Source organism: Arachis duranensis, chromosome 3 (genome assembly GCF_000817695.3).
Source record: "Arachis duranensis cultivar V14167 chromosome 3, aradu.V14167.gnm2.J7QH, whole genome shotgun sequence".
In the NCBI taxonomy this organism is placed as follows: domain Eukaryota; kingdom Viridiplantae; phylum Streptophyta; class Magnoliopsida; order Fabales; family Fabaceae; genus Arachis; species Arachis duranensis.
The window spans coordinates 41,392,047-41,410,220 of NC_029774.3; the positions used below are offsets into that span (position 1 = coordinate 41,392,047).

The window sequence follows — 18,174 nt, forward strand, 5'->3', positions numbered from 1 at the left end:
CTCTTCCGAAGAAGAATCCATCTCAACAATTTTCTTTTTTATTTTCTTTCTTGTCCAAGTTACTTGTTTTTGTTTTTTCTTTCTTTTTTTCCTTTCTGTACAGAAATCCCTACAACAGAAACAATGACTCAATTATTTAATCATCAAGAAAACACATTAACAATACAGTGAACCAAATGAAGCAATCCCACCGAACCGAAAAATATTCATATGGTGAATAGTACATGACAACTATTTAATCATCAAAAAAATATTTCTTAATGTAGAAACATTCAAATGAACAAACTAAAAATTGCAAGTAGGACAAATAAATTAATTATAACCTAAAACAGAAGTTTATTTAGATAGTAGAGTATTTTAAAAGCATTTGAAAGCAAAATTTTGGGGGAATTTTAGTAGAGTATTTACCAATGGTTCTGTTGCTTCGGATGAAATCAGTTCAAGCATCATTTGCCTTGTCCAATGGGCCACCCATGGTGCAGGGGGAGCATCAGGTGCAAACGGACGGGAGAACTTGGTTTCGTGAAAGTATATCAATATTAATACAAAAATACAGCCATCAACAGACTATTTCTTCCCCTTTCTCTTGTTTTCAACTCCTTTTATCAAGAAGTTGAGCACATATTTTTTCCAATCCCATTCTCGAATGTTGTCCACATGAAATATCAGTGGCTTATGGATTGGGAAGGTCACACTTACTATTGTGGGGAGCAAGAACCACTTTTGTATGAAGACAATAAAAGTTCTCTTGAATTTTTTCCGGTTCTCCTCCCCTTCTACACTCATATCCAGCACATTTCTTGTCTGCTGAATTCAGGCTGTTGTAATCAACCTTATCAGGAAAACGATTCTCTATAATATTTTAATAGCAAAAATCAGTCAAAAATGGTCAATTCAATTTTCTAGCCACCAATGAACTGAAAATAAGCAGTAAGTGAAAAGTGTATTACCTCCATTGGTTATGCCCAGGGCAGCTGCTACTTTCCGAAGAGTTATGTATATTTTTTCTAGAGAATTTTCAGGCATCCTTTCTCTTTATCAAAGCGATCAAGCAATTCTTTCAACAGGGTATTAGAGACATTCATTTCTGGGATATTTGTCGGGCACCAAATCCCATTTCTTCCATGATATCTTTCTTTTCTTGACTCATATCATTGTACACTGTTGCTATTGCCTTTGTTTGGCATCTGCAATAATGAGTTTTCTGCAAGTTTTGAAACAGAATGTGAGGATATATTTATAATATAAAATAGATATTATTCGAATGAAAGCGGATAAATATATTTAATATGCTTATGTTATAGTGCGGCTTCTCCTTCATTGTTGCTATTGTCTTGTTCTGTTTTACTGTAATGAAAAATTTTGGTCAATACTTCGTTGAATAAATCAACAAGCACAAACATGTATATCTTAATCAATTCAATTAAAATGCCACAAGTCACCGAACCTAAACTCATTCATGCACAAAACTAAAATCACAAAGGCCACCGAGCCGAAAAACGTTCATGTGGTTAATAAATGATGATCAACTTTCAATCAACAAGAATAGTATTCCTCCATGCAAAAGAAGTACTGAAGATAGTAACAATCAATTTCAAAGCTCTAGTTAAACTATCCACACAAATAAGAACAAGCACGTATATCTTAATTAAATCAACATCTTCCAAAAGAAAAGTTTTTCAAATTTCATGAATTTTGGTCAATACTTCATTCAATACATCAACAAGTACAAGCATGTATATCTTAATCAAGTTAATTAAAATGTCACAAGCCACCGAATCGAAACTCATTCATGCAGGTAGCGTTTGTTTGCGAGACAGAGACCCAGAGACAGAGACAGAGAGACAGAGACCAAGAGACAGAAATAAAAATAAGTACTAGTATTATGTTTGGTGTGAAAATGTACAGAACTGAGTTATGTCTCAGTATCTTGTTTGGTTTAAAATAAAACTAGAGACTAAATATTAAAAATTACGAAAATACCCTTAATTTTAACTAATAACCCTACCCCCAAATCAAATGTCATTTTACTCAGCATGGAACCCTAACCCCCTTTCTCATCTCTTCTACCCTATCTCCTTTCTTCTCCCGTGAATGAATCCCGGATTCTGACCCGCCGCCGGTAGCACCTCCACGGGTCCAACGACGACGATGCCTCTCCAATTCTCCAGCAGTTCTTCTTCGTGGCGCCAGTTGCTCTTCATGGTTTGTAAAGTTGCTGCCGTCTGCGGGCTCCTGGGTTTGCGTCACCACAGTCTCGGAGTTGTTCCTTTGGTCTCCACGGTTTCTCTGTCAACGGACTTGGTATCTTCTTTCAACTTACCTTATTTGCTTCTTAATTTTGTGAAGCATATGAATGTATGAGCAAAGTGTTCTGGCTTTTTGCTTTCTTTCTATTCTGTTCTATTTTTTGTTTGTTTTCAAGAAAAGCTTATCTTGTTTGTAAAAATGTTGCATTATTCTTCAATTTCTCCTCATTGCCTTACTGCCTGTGATATCCAAAACTTTGTAACTACTATATCATGTACTCAGCCAATTTAGAATGCCCGCAGTTTGCTTGGTTATTTGGTTTCTTTGTTATTGGTGCCATTGTATTTGGTATTGCTCGTTGGTAAGTCACCATTTGTTTGGAGTAGGTTTGGGGAAGTTTCATATATGAAAGTGGAAGTGCTATGTATTTTCAAATAATTTCCTATGTATTTTCTCATTTTATCTTGTTTAATGGGTGGCATAAGTGAAATTCCTCTACTAAGTCTGTATGTTTTACCAGATGTCATTTTTCTACCAATATCTGGTTTGGTCGGTACAAATATGAAGACAATAGTGGATAAAAAAATCTGCCCATGGTGGAATGGCCCATGCTTATTTGAAGCACTTGACGATGTTGAAGTTCCTGAGCGAGACCCCAAATGCCCCTTTAGGTAATCTATGGCCTAACATTGTGTTGTATTGCTTCACTTTCTCTCTCAAATGTCAAATATAATAATTTTACTTAGTTTGTTCTAATAAAGGAGAATTTCTTATTGGCACAGGATGCCTATAATTGACAAATTCAAAGACATGGGAACTGTTGTTATGGAAAAAGTGGAATCTGGTACTGTTCATGAGGGAGACTCCTTGTTGGTTATGCCAAATAAGGTAGTTTATATTTTGGATTTGTATTTGTGATAGTTTTTTAGGTTATTCTGAGCCTTTGTTCTTTTTCATCGTCGTCTTCTGCTTTGCTCTCTCTTCTTTTTCTTTTTCATTGTCTGAACCTTTCTTTTCTTTTTTTTTTCTTTTTCTTTGTTATTGGTTCCATGGATGTTGTAGGTTATCCCTTTATTCTTTGTCATGCTTTGCTTAAAATTGGTGATTTGTGCTTCATCAATTGCGTAGCATATAAATTTTTTTTACCTTACTTGTACTTGTTAATTGCTGATTTGTGAATTTCTGATAGTTATATTTATAAATTTATTTATAAATTTGTGATTGTTATGATTGTTAACTGTCTTACCACTAATGTCAACATTGTATACGAAGTCACCACATGCCTTAACTGCTTTTTGTTTTATTTGTGCATCACGTGATCAATTTATGCGGGAAATTGTTCTTTCCAAGTTTTGGTTTGGGTGCAGCTATCAAGAAATTCAACCAAAATTAAAAGTCCATCATGAAAATTGATCACAATTTAACTGTATACACCCTAAATAATAACGGCTACTTTCTCAGTTCTAGTTGTAAAGATATGAAATAAACTACTTGTTTATTGTTGTTTCCCCTCGTGTGCAAGCATGTATATATGATGTCTTATGTTGTAGTGAGGAATCTTACAAAAGTGTTTGATGTACAACAATGTAAGGTCAGTATTGCTCAAAAGGAATATCAAGACAGCTATGAATGCTTGTGTAATTTGAGATCTGTTTAATAGAATATGTTACTTGTGTTCTGAATTTAGCAACTATGTGCATCTTTTCCCACTTCTTCATGTAGATACTTCAATAAAACCAGTATAAACAGTAATGTTTCACCAAAATTTCTATAAGACTCAAAAACACAAATCTAATGCTTCCAGTTAATGCAGGAAAATAATCTTTTTACAAGTTGAAAAAGCATATTGATAATCAACCAGAATAGGACAGTTGATGACCTAAAATTATCATAATTTTCATTAACATGATCATGACCATAAACATTGTACTTAACCAACAATTCCTGCTCAAACGACCACAGCAAAGGCCATACCACAAGTTCAAAAAGATTGTACTAAGAACCTACACCTATTAAATACATACCAAAGTAAAGGCATTACCAAAATATCTATCCAAATGTATACTAAGCATAAGTTTGTACATTAAACCATAACACAAAATATAACCATCTCACAAAATACTAAAACCCTATAGTAAAAAACTTAATACCATAAGCCAAGCCTAATACCCTTAGCCAATAGTCAACTTCATATAATGGAACGCACAAGGTCAATCATCTGTGAATCTGTCAAACCCCAGAAGTGTGCATACACATTAAGACTCTCAGCAAACTTCAAAATCGCCCTCACCACCTCCTCATCACCGAACCCAAGCTGTGCGAGCTTCTCACCAACCTTAAACTTCTCATTCACACCAACAATGGCATCAGCAATTAGTTGGGCATTCTTCCTTTGGTCAGCCGAAGATTGCTGGATATGGTCAGCCATCCTCTCCAAAACGTCAGCTTGCTTTCTCTTCCTCCCATATCGCCTTGTGCTTCCTGCACTCGTACCAGCTTCAGAATGTGATGCTTGTCCTTGCATTGCTGGGCCTCCGTCTAATTCTGGTTGTGGAGACATCTCAGAGTCATCAAATCCAATTGTAGTGTCTTCCGTCTCTTCGTTAACCTGTTCTTCCGCATCAAAGCCACTAACTGCTGCTGCTCCCGTGGCTCTATCCCTACCAAATATACCCTCTAGCCGGTGGACAAGAGGAAATGGCTTGCCAGGACTGTAGAACTTCGTTGGATGTGCCTGTAAAAATTTAAACCCGATTTAACAAAAATTAATGAGGTTCCTGCTGTACAACTAGTTACATTAATGAAGTTCATAAAAGGAAAGCATATCTTAAGAGAGTGTTAGTTCACAAGGAAATTCTAGTTTTCATCACCCTTTCCTCTAAGATCAAAAACTTCAAATAGCTAGGAATTGAAAGAATGGATAATGGGCATATTGAGAAAACTCTAAGCTAAGAAAAAGGTTTGTTTTATACCTTATTGTAGCAATTATGGTGAGCAAGAAAATCATTGAAAATTAGGAGAGGCCACTGCCAATATTAAAGAGGACTTTTTATGATTTTTGGAATGTTTAACTCATGGTAGAAGAGAGGATAGCAACTTGTTTCTATCGCCTCTAACATCACAGAAATAGGAAAGTCCACCAACCACCAGATGAAAAATAACAAGTACAATTTCACAAAATCAGAAACAAAATCAGACAACATGATAATAAATTCAGCAATAACAAAGCAAAACACAAATGTCTTTTATTTAAATATAATAAATTCAGCAACAACAAAGCGAACACAAAGGTCTATTGATACAAAAATAGGAATATTAGAAGTGCGAGAGAGATTTACCAAGTTTAGATTCCAATAAAATAGGAACATTAGAAGTGCCACTACCATGTTCATTCAGAGTTAGTTAATTAATTATTAACTATAACCATGTCCCCCATCTACCTTTCAAGCTAACACCTAATTTAAGAACTAAATTTAAGAACCAAAATTCCAAACACAGCAGAAAAAAAATATAATTAACTCAAACTGAGCTGCCATGTTAATACTATTATTACAGGCAAAACAAACAGAAACCTATTTCATACTTGGCGTCCAATACATGGCATCAGCATAAATTCGTAAGCAACATTAAATTTCTGTGTGTAATCTATGGTGTCTATGGAATGAGGCAACAATACTAATCTAACTATCTAAATAATTAGGGTTCAGGGACCTTGTTGTTCAATGGGTCTTTCTCCTCTATTGAGGCTGCTTCTGAGTGGCTAATCTATAAATCCAATATACTTATTGATATTATGGCATTGGTAATAACCATTGAAGTTATAATACATCAACACACCGTAAAGCAGATTATGTAAAATTAATTTAAATCTTCAACCATCAAAACAACGAAGAACAAAATTATTAGAACAACACAAAAAAGATTAAAAACAAGAACTAATTTAGAAAAGAAGCAAGAACAAATCTACTGTTCTATTTTACCAAGCATGAATCACACTCACCTTCAACCATGCATCAAGGACGTCTTTTGAATCAACCTCGACACATTGTTTCTCATTATTCCACCCGAACCCACTGCATCCAAGCATGTCAGCGGCGTACTGATACTTCTCCTTCAACCACTTGTGCTTATTCTTGCAATGCTTCGCATTCAGGGTACAACCGGGGAAGGCCTCCAGCATCTTCAGAGCCAGTTTCTCGAATGTATCTGGTTTGAATTGCCCACAGTCGGTCCTCTGACCATCTACCACAAACTCCTCCATGAAGCCAACAAAAGCATTAGTCTCTTCATCACTCCACATGCGTTTGTTCTCCATTTTTACCTACACAAATTAAGATAATCAACATTGTGCAACAATCATTTCTGTGTACATGAATTAAGAATCTGAAAATCAATTAACATAATGTAGCTAAAAATAATAAAATAGCAAACAATAACACAAGAGACTCCAATTTATCCACAGCCTACAATTCACGCCATAAGCAAGTACAAATATTAAAAATTGAACCACGAATACTTAGTTGCCATTACAAACAAAGAAGTGCCATTACAATGTTTCTCGTCTCAACAAGTGATACAAATTAAAATTGTGCCATTACAACAATACTCAATTGATAACAATGTCATTACACTGCAAATACAGCACTACTCCATAAGCCCTATATGCCACTCTTCATACATCTCAGTTGCTATGTTGTCACGCCAGTGAGTCCACTCGTTCGTGTTTTCAACTACATCAATCATTCCATCCTGTGCTTCATCTCCATCAGGCATAAATTCATCCAATATGCTACCTTCCTCCTCCGGATCCATACCCATACTCTTTCGAATGAAATTTTGAAGCAAACAACAAGCAATAATTATCTGAGATTGTGTCTTTAGAGGGTAAAAGCTAGGGCTTCTTAAGATGGACCACCTCTTCTTCAGCAAACCAAAGCATCGCTCAATGATATTCCTAGCGGAAGAATGAACCCTATTAAAATATTCTTGGTGATTGCGCGGTGCACGTGCTCCTTGGGCCCACTCTCTAACATGATATCGAGTTCCTCTATATGGTGCTAGAAAATCCGGACCATTTGTGTAACCAGCATCAACTAAATAGTAATTACCTACAGACAAGTAATACAAACAACATAAGCTTAACTACTGTGAACTCAAGCTATATGTACAGGCTTATATCTAAAGATGACATAATTACCGTGGGGTATCTTAAGACTATTACGATGAGTTATTGCATCCCGAAGTACCCGCGAATCAGATGCCGATCCCTCCCATCCACTGAGTACATAAACAAAACCCATCTCCCGGTTACACACTCCTAAGACATTGGTGCAGATTTTACCCTTTCTTGTTCGGTATTTTGCCTTCTCAGACTCGGGGACTGTCACCTCTATATAAGTGCCATCTAATGCTCCCAAGCAACCCTATCATCCATAGAAAGTTATGATACTCAGATATAGAATCCTTCAGACAAAAATGAATCAGACACAACATCGAATAAGCTCTACCTTAAACCTTCTCCATGTGGGGTCAAGACAATCCTCTTCAACTGGTGTAGCCTTGGCAAACAAAATGCTTTGAATACGTATTACAGCCTTCAAAACTTTATTAAAATACTTACTAACTGTCTCGCCGGACCTACAAAATCTAACTTGCAGACTACGATTTTTTTTGTGATGCGCTAAGATAATTAAAAAAGTCGCAACCTGCTCCGGCAGGCTTACATGACCATCTTCATTAAGTCCTCCTTGAACTTCGAGCAACTCACATAAATTAGCAAAGGCATTTGTGTTCATTCTCAACTCCCAAATACAATTCCTATCACCCTCACCAACAATACGCTCTAAAGCCTCACGTCTAATTCTACTATTCATTCTTCCGCCTAACGACAGTTGGCCACTAGTTCTATCCCTAAAGTAAACAAATAGCGTAAGCACAAAGAACAACATCAAATCTTCATTCTTGGATCTCATCTCTTCATAAAAATACACGCATCGCTTAATAATTTCCGACCGCTCCATTTCTTCCTAACAAAGTCATTAAATTAAAAAACGCATAAACATTCAAATTAATCTAACACTTCTTCATGCAAAATCTGCTTTATCATCTTAGAACCACAAACAAGAATAAAAAGCTGCAATAAAAAGATATCTAATTCTATTTACTTCTTAATTTTAATTAAGTTTCAACTATAAATCAAAACAGGAAAAACAATATAAACACAATAAAAAATTTATATGAAAGTACTTGAAGAGGGTGTTTTGAGTCAAAATCAAGAAACAGAAATTCCTACCATGCATTAGTGTTAGTGCAGCCAAGGATGGATGGATGAAGTCTACTGCTTGTTGTCTAAAATCTAGAAACTGGAGCTTGTAGTTAACAAGAGTATGAACTAAATTTCCTTTACGTTTATACTTTCAAGTTGCATGCTTTCAAGTTGCTATTGTATCCTTTTTAGTTACTACAATTGTGTTTAGCAAGTGTGAGATGAAAAGTTTGTAGATGTTTCCAAAGCAAGTAAATTATTATTATTCTGCACTATTCAATCTTTATTCATTTATTTTGGGTAGTACTCAGCACTATTCATTACGTTAGATAGAGATAATATAGTTATTACACACTGCGGAAAGGGAAAAACAAGAAGGGGGGAAAGAAAAAACTTTATTCAAAATGGGAAACACAAATTAAGCAGTAAGAAAATCCCAAACAACATTAAAAAAAAAGTAAAAAGCTGATTTAAACTCCCCCATCAACATGTATCGGCTTAAACTAATATATAGACTAGGTGAGTGTGTGCTATTTTTTTTCTTGATCTGTTCAAGTAATCATCAAACCAAATTTTAGCATAAAATCCAATCTTGTGTTCAACATCTAAGGAGTATTAGTAAACTTGAGGATTTTGCAAAGAGCATACATCTAAATGGGATGTTCTGTTATCTCATGCCATGAAAATTTTTTCAATAAATCACCCATCCATAAGCTTTATATGCAATACGATACAGGGGAAAAATGATTCAATACATTGTGCAAAAAAGCATAAAAGCAATTATAGTTACTGATAAATAGATAAATTACAACCATCTCTATGCAGATTTTGATACTCCTGTTAAGCTTCACCCTTGTTTTAATTAAGTTTCCTCTCTCATTTCACAAACTGAAAGTGACTTTTTCAGGTACTTTAAGCAAATCATAGTCTTTCAAGAGGCAACAAAGAAGAATCGGTAATTAAAATGTGAAATGATTCACACTTGACAAAAATAATTGTGCTGTCATTATCAGCTACACTGTATCAAGCATATTTATATGATATCATGTACATTCAACAATTTCACTTACTAGTTTAGAGAATACCCCTCAAATAGATATGTTAATAATTGTAGCCTACCTAACAATAGTTCTAACATATAAACAAGCATGCTGTTATAAAGCTGCACTTATTGAGGTTTGAAGATGCAATTGACAAACCAAACAAAGACATTGAAACTTATTACAATGGCCAAACTTAATCACTGACCCTGCTATCAAAGTGACCAAACTTCACAATTGAACCCAGATTGTTCAGTAATTAGTTCTTACGAGACAAAAATAGGAGGTAAACATCATAAACTCATGTTATTATAAAGTTGAAATAAATGGGTTAGTTAGTTTGGCTTTCGTTCTCATCAAAGAAACTTTCACAAATTAGGGCATGACGGAAAAGATGAAATGAACAAATCCATGGATTAGGGTATGACGGAAAAGATGAAAGGAATCAGTAAATTAAACAACTTTTGTATATGACTAACCTGGGTCAGAGCACTAAGGACGAGGAGTTGATGGTTGACGTCGACAGCAACCGGGGAGAGGCGGCAGCTTCGTTCTTTGACTTTCCTGTGAAGGTGAAAGAGGGGAGATGAGAAGATGGGAACCACGAACATGAACTTGCAAGCGGCAAACCACTTACCTAGCGGTGGCGAGACCAGCAGCGCGGTGAGGCAGCGGCTATTCTTCAGATGGTGCTTCAAAGGCTGCGTGGCTGTTCTGAAGAAGAATAAGAAGATGGAGTAATTTTGAAGAAGCCCTGATTTAGAAAAGGGTAATTTTGGAATTATTGAATTAGAATGGGGGTAATTTAGGTACAAATTATAATTGAAATTACTGTCTCCGTCTTTAAAATTTTCTGTCTCCAGTGTCCCTACTTTTTGAAGGTACTGGAATACTGAAATTTAGAAGACAGAGACAGAAATTTAAGTTCCAGTCTCTAGCTCAACAAACATAATACTGAGTCTCTGTCTTTCAGTCTCAGTTCCAGTCTCTGCAAACAAACGCTACCGCATAGAACCAAAATCAGAAAGTTCACTGAATCGAAAAACGTTCATGCACAGAACCAAAATCACAAAGGCCACCGAACCGAAAAACGTTCATGTGGTTAATAAATGATGATCAACTTTCAACCAACAAGAATAGTATTTTTCCATACAAAAATACTAAAGATAGTAACAACCAATTTCAAAACTCTAGTTAAACTATCCACACCAATAAGAACAAGCATATAACACCCCGAATTTTCGAAAAAGATTAAATATTATTATTATTATTATTATTATTATTATTATTATTATTATTATTATTATTATTGTTATTATTATTATTTGGTTTTATGCAACTAGTTAAAATGGAACAAAGAAAAGAAAAAAGAAAGTTAAATGTGAATTTTTATATGCATGTGCATATATATATATAATGAGGACACATAATCCAATTATTATTATTATCACCTGGCCATTATCATCAGCGGTTCCATTAAGGGAAGTAACGAAGAAATGAAACGTGTCTTGAAAGTATATATCCATATACATATATACATGACATTTATCAATGTTTAGCTTACCACCACAAATCAATATCCATTACTATCTAGCCTTTAATTGACTTCACTTCCTTTTAACCGAAACCATAAGAAAAGAAAAGGAAGAAAGAGGGACCGTGGGTGAGGGAGGAAACCGCAACTCCTTCTAACATTTCACTTTCGATTTCTTGAGATCCGTAATTCCAATAAAAAATCTAATTCGATAAAAGTTTTCGTATCCTCATTCTTTATATGTTAGTGTTATTTTTGTTTGATAAAAGTTAACAGTAACGTAGTTCCTCTTTTCCTTGAGTTTGGCTAACTGGAATTCTAGAAAGCATAGACAATTTCTGACGTTTTCTCCTTCAACAGCTCGGTCAGAAAGCTTCTTCAGAGCTTTCGATAATTTTGATTTCATACGAAGGTAGGGGGTTTTATTTTAAAATTAACTGTTTTAAATTATGAATACCACGGAAGTCTAGTGGATATTTACAAATAATTTATGATTGCTTGGAATGACTGAATGATGAGTTTGAATTGAAGCTGTGATTGATATTGGTTTTGTGATTGATATTGGTTTTCTGATTTTGATAGAGTTGTTGAAATTCTAATTTTGTGTGATTATGATGAATTGGTTGAGTTGTGGCTATAAAAGGTGATTAAATTAGCATTACTTATTAAATGGTAATATGATGAGTTAATTATTGAAGAAATTGTCGTATTGATAATTGTTGAATGGAGTTGGATTTGAGTTTGGTTTGGAAAGTGATGAATTCGAGGGAATCCTCATGGATGGTGAAGTCCAATTTTTAAGAGGAGATTCTGCCCAATTTTATGTAAAAGTAACCGAAAACGTGGTTTTATTTCGAAAATCTAATTTATAAATTTATTTTGAAACATAATTTTATAGTAGAAAATATTTTATTTACATATTTACTCATATTAAGAAATGGATTTTGTATTGAAATTTTGTTTTATTAGTAATAAATTGAGAGTTAGAAAAGATTTTGACATTGGAACTAGTTGAATTTTTAGATTTATAAATATTTTGGATATTGGACTTGACCTGCTGGTTTATCGGAAGTAATCTGTGAGAATTGAAAATAGGTTTTTAGTACTGAATTTGATTTGTTTGAATTATCAAAAATATTTTCTAAGAATTAGAAATGGTTTGGTTGGAACCCTGAAAGGGTGGCGTAGTCCGAATTTTAGAGGAAATGCTGCCGAAATTTTTATAAAACTCCAAGACTTTGTTTAAGGCGTTATTTAAAAGCCAATCTGATTTATGAATATTGATTGATTTTGAATTATTACGGAAAGAGTTATTTTCAATCTGATTTATTAAGAAAAAGTATAATCTTTTAAATTCACTCTTTTGAGAAGAGATTTTGTTTTAAGTTATGACATGAATTTGGTTTGTTAAAAAAAGAAAGAATGAGAAAAGAACATGGCACGTGTGATTATGAAATGTTTAAAATGTCACGAGAGGATGACAGAAAGTAAATGGTTATGGTGCCGATGGAAAAATGTTAAGATGTGGGCTTTATATGTGAATGATTGTGCGGGGATGCGCGTGTATATGGAATGGCTTCCAGGAGAAAGTGGCACATGCTTCACCTAGAGAATCAGCGCCTGCAAGTACTTGCAGAGGTCATGTTCGACATACTTCAACTGGAGAATCAGCACCTGCAAGAAGTAGAAACTTGTAGAGGTTATGCCGCTGGAATGCCTTATCTGACTTGCGAGTCGGATTGCATTGGGTGCGGGTCGAAACCGACAAATGAGCTCATTACCTGCGATAGGACTAGACATGCATCATCATTGTTTGCACATTTGCATTTGATTGTGTTTACTTATCTTGTCTCTATGTGATTGTGCTATTTGTCTTATTGCTATTTGTTTGTGTGCTAATTTGTTTCCTGTGCTATTAGTTTGTGTATTGAGGTGACTAAGAACTGAGGTTGTGATTGAGATTTGTCTTATGTTCGGGAATTTAAAGAAGATAATTAATTATATAAAGTAATAGTAAAAATTATTTTCAAAAGGTTTGATAAAAAATATAGTTTTATTGAGTAAAGTTAATTATTTGCATTTTATTTCACTACTCTACGGCATTCTCATTCCCTACTGAGAACGCATAGTTTGTTCTCACCCCAAAATCTTCCCCCTTTCAGTGACACAGGTTCGAAGACTCAGTTTGAAGTTGCGGGCGATGATTAGTCTTATTTGAGTTAAGTTTATGTGTTGAGTCACCTTCCTAGGATTCCCTCGCCTTTGTTAGTTAAGATTTTATTTTATATAGAGGGATAGGAGTTGTATCTGAGTTTCATTTGAATTCTTTTGTAGGATATTTATTATTCTTACTAACTATGTGACTAGTATTGCTTGGAGATCTTTGATATATGATTTTAATTAATAGAAACAAAACTTTTCAGCTTTTCTTAAAAATTGAAAGGCGAAATCGAACTAAAGGCTTAGTATTAAATAGTAAATACGGAAAACAGGTCAGTAACGCCTCACTTTTGGTACGATCATGAGGTGCTGAAAGTTAGGGTGTTATAAAGCACATATATCTTAAAGCCCTAGTTATACTATCCACTGAATTGAATGAAAATAATAATAAATTTCATTCCAATGCCTAGTTATACTGTGAAAATCATTCACAATAGTTCAATATACTAAACGAAGCAAATCAATCCAGTAAAACTAAAATGCAACTAGGAGAAACGCGACATTGCAAGATTTTAAATGAACAGTAGTTTTCTCATACATTCGGTAGTCTTTGTTGCTGTTTTTGTTTGTTTCTGGTTGTTGCTTGCGAAATCTTCTTCTGATTCATTTCGAGTAGTGATTTCCGCAGATAATGTGATTGAAGTTTGAGTGATGTTGAGAGAGATTCGAACAGAATGAGTGTTTTCGTGTCTTGGTTTCGTGTTGAAGATGTAACATTTTTTCATAATGAAGTGCGAATGAAAAAGGAGGGGTTTCTTTCATCTCTGGTGCATGTTTTTCACTCGCCATTTAATGCGCCTGATTCTATTTGGGTTTGGGCCAACCTGGTTATATGGTTATATAGATGTGTAGCGGCCCTGTATAATTTATTTTTCGTCTATCCAACAACACTAGTCTCAGAAAATCATTTAAAAATCCACCACTTGAAGATCTAAACAAGCAAATGTTACTTAAATTTTGCTCGCCAATCAACACTCCATGCTTGCAAAGGAAGAAAACCACATCCTATAATTCACTAACTAGGATCCTTTCATGTCAAATTTCAATAAAAATAGTGAAATGCTTAAAAAGAGCAATCTACAAGAACAAAATCAACGAGAGATAAACTCATGGAAAGGAAAAAAGAAAAAAAAGAACTCGATGGATTTTCATGAGCAGCAAGCCATGGTTCTACAACTGCAACTCCAAACGAATTAGAGTGATCACCAACCAGCAGTTAATTAATTAGAACCAAGCATTCATCAGGTGAAGTAACATTATAAATACTCGTTGCACTATTTGAAAAATCAGTTTTAACGGCCATTGATTTTGTTTTTAAGGAAAAAAAGTAACTATTAATATATTTACCGGCAATCAGATATTATCCATCGTATACTTTGTTACTAAAAGGTTTTAGCAGCAATTATAATTTTCGTCAGTAAAAATCTTTTTAACAGCAACAAAATATATATAACTTTTAGTGGTTATTTTCTCGACAATTTATATAACCACTAAAGATAATTCTAAACTTTTAATGCTATTCACTTTTAGTTACTATTACTGTTATCGTTAAATCCCATTTTACCGCAATTTATATGACCACTAAAAGTAATTCTAAAATTGTAATATCATTTACTTTTAGTTATCATTACTATTAAAGCAATAAAACACACTATAAATTTGAATAATGAGTATTAACACTACAAGAAAAATGCTATGAGTACTGTCGAAATTATCGTCAAAAAAATAAATAAAATCCGATGATATAAATCTCTCCGGTAATTAGTTACTGTCAGATATTTTACATCCGACGGTAATTACTGTCGGAATCTGCGACGAATTACCTGTCCAAAAAATCATTTGGTTACCAACATATTTTTCCAACGGTAATGTTAGCGGCTTGGCGCCATAATATCTTGTTTCCCGCACTATTACCGTCGGATTATTCCCTCGGTAAATCCGACGGTAATCTCGATTTGTTTAAAAAAAATTATTGTGACGCAATTTTTTTAATTTTAATTTTAATATTTCATTTAACTTTATTTTTTACACAATTAGTAGTCAATTTATAAATAATAGAAACCAAATATGTAATATTAAATATCAAATATTCAATTAAATTAAAAGTCAAATAAATCAAATAAATACAATGAAATAGTAAAAACAAAGCCCTAATCGCTAAAGATCCTGGTAGTCGTCGTTATCGTCGTTCCCATGGTCTTGCTAAGTCGGCAGAGAAGATGGTGATGTCTGTGTCCCACCAGTAGCACGGCTACCACCAGTAGGGCTGATGCCAGCGGCATGCATCTGAGCTTGGTACACCTCTATCTGTGCCTCCATCCGTTGAAGCCGCTCCCTCCACTCCAGCTAGAGGTCATCCATGTTCGTCACGCATGTGAGGATCTCCTGATACTTCTCCCGAGTTTTGGTCAGCTCCTGAGCCTGGTCATGACGGCTCCGGGTGAGCTCTTGCACCTATAACCTCAAATCAATGCGTTCCTCGGAATCGACGATTCGACTGGTGGCAGAAGCGGACGATGGCCTCAATGTGGAGGTGCAGAGGCCACTGGCAAAGAACAACCCCAACCCGTATATACAATTCTTGTACAGTGCTGGGGCGGTCTCACGCCAAACCGCATCAGAATCAACGATTGAAGCAGCAGAGCCACGGCGTCCTCCCCACTTTGCTGAGATTGCTAAGTCGCGACCTCTAGTCTTTGTTTGTAGGACTCCTGTATAACACATGTTATTATAATTAGGACGACAGCTGTATAATTAATCTTTAATTTTATATCATATGATCAGATGTTTACTCACATAATGATCCTGAGACTGCTAATAAGCAAATCTCTCTTTATTCTCCTTCAAAGTGTTGGTGTATCTGAAGGTCTCTGCCAAGATTGCATTGCGATCCAATGACTTCAACTACACATGTTGCATTGAAACAAAAATTGTTAGGATAACTACTAATGATATGTCAAAGAATATAATGAAGTTAATAACAAAATTAGACAGGCTACATACCAGCCTGACCTTAGTCTTCATGAAGGTCGTTAAGCCGCCGATATACTTGGACGACCTGGCCGATGCCCTATTAGCTCTATTTGTGAGACGCTGACGCTAGAACCCCTCATCGGTCTCCCGGTGAATGTACAGAGCCTTCTTGATTTCTGCGCGGAGTCAGGTAGTGAGGTGGTCGTACCTCTCACGTACATCCTCCAGCATCTGTTGCAGCCGCCTACCCATTTTATGGTCGTATATCTTTCTGATGAAGGCATCATGCTCCTTGTCTCATATAAAGAGAAGATGTACAAAGAAACTTTAAAACTAGTTAATCAAAATATATCGTATTAAATAAAATAGAAGATATAAACTAGCTAAGAAGATTTGATTACGTTAAATTAATTATCGTCCACTTCTAAAACCATCACTCTCTAGTCTCAGCGGGGATCTTCTTGTAGCTCGGCCGTAGATGGTCGTATATCAGCTTGATGACGTTGGTCATCTCCTGAGTACATGTGTTGTTGTTTAGCGCAAACATATCAACAATTCATAAACAAACCAATATGACAATATAAATTAAAACTTCAGAAGCAAATAACCATAATATATAGAGATTTTTTTTAGAAATTTTGGAAGAGTTTCATCTATAATTGGAATGTGCCACAAACTCTATCTATGAACAATTAACTTAATCAGCCACTAAATGTCAACAATCAATGAACAATAGCCAAAAATCAGAAACTTTCAGCAATTCAAACCTACAATCCTAAATCTACTAAAACTAGAATCAACTATTAAGAATTGAAACTTATCACGATATATCAAACACTTTCACCAGTTCAAACCTTCAACCCTAAATCCACTAAATTAGAATCAATAATCAAACTTTTAGCATATAGAAGACTTAAAGTAGTACTTACACTGTTCCAACATCATGCCAAATCGTCAATCGTACGATGGGAGGTGGTGGAGGGGCATCAGCTGGCTCACTTTCGTGAGAGAATTTTGGGGCCACAATGTCCGTTGCTGGAGGCAGCATTGCCAAGACATTGGGCTGTTGAGCGGATGAAGGTGGCATCGTCATCGTAGACACAGGGACGTAGTTGGGATTAGGGAGCATGATAACGGCTGGTCAATCCACCCGCAACTTGTGACGTCACTGGAGTAGTTGGAGTAGAGGGAGACAATCTAGAATTCCCAAGAGTACCGGCAAAAACCCTCCCTCTACTACGACCACGACCATGACCACGAATTTAAAATGTTTTAAACATATTCACGACATCATTCAAAATGCTTAATCAAAATAAACTACGTTAAACTTATTGAATATTCAATCATCAATACAGAATAACAAGAATTTCATTAAAAGCTCTTTGAGGCATATTGTCAAACACTTAGCGTGCAAAAATATAAACAACACTTAATAGCACTAAGAAGCATTCTTTGCAACACTAATTCAAAATTTAGCAGCAATAACATGAAAAATTAGCAGCATTTTGCAGTGACTCAGTAAAGTATCAGTCAATCAATCCAAACAAATTGAAATTCAAACTCAAGAAGCTCTTAACAGCATGTTTAACTATGTATAAACTAACACTAATTCTAATAAAAAATCCTAATTCTAACCTAAACTCAACTAACAGCAGCAAATAAGCATTGATTTTCAAAGATTGAACCCAAAATTTCATTAAAAGTTCTTTGAGGCATATTGTCGAACACTTGGCGTGCAAAAGCATAATCAACACAAAATAGCACTAACAAACATTCTTTGCAACACCAATTCAAAATTCAGCACCTATGTCATGAAAAATTAGCAGCATTTCGCGGTGACTCAGCAAAGTATCAATCAATCATTCCAAACAAATTGAAATTCAAACTCAAGA

At 35.0% G+C, this 18,174-nt stretch overlaps 2 protein-coding genes across 2 annotated transcripts; both read right to left on the reverse strand.

The window, feature by feature from the left end:
* Positions 1–4,438: 4,438 nt before the first annotated feature.
* Positions 4,439–6,565, reverse strand: LOC107478976 (uncharacterized). The gene is made up of 2 exons (XM_021136802.1): positions 6,251–6,565; positions 4,439–4,984 (listed from the first exon to the last, which is right to left on the reverse strand). The coding sequence occupies exons 1-2, from the start codon at positions 6,563–6,565 to the stop codon at positions 4,439–4,441; spliced, it is 861 nt and encodes a 286-aa protein (XP_020992461.1).
* A 218-nt stretch (positions 6,566–6,783) lies between these two features.
* Positions 6,784–11,081, reverse strand: LOC110278576 (uncharacterized). The gene is made up of 7 exons (XM_021136824.2): positions 11,007–11,081; positions 10,511–10,543; positions 10,193–10,230; positions 10,035–10,119; positions 7,758–7,808; positions 7,448–7,673; positions 6,784–7,358 (listed from the first exon to the last, which is right to left on the reverse strand). The coding sequence occupies exons 1-7, from the start codon at positions 11,079–11,081 to the stop codon at positions 6,895–6,897; spliced, it is 972 nt and encodes a 323-aa protein (XP_020992483.2). The 3' UTR covers positions 6,784–6,894.
* Positions 11,082–18,174: the final 7,093 nt, after the last annotated feature.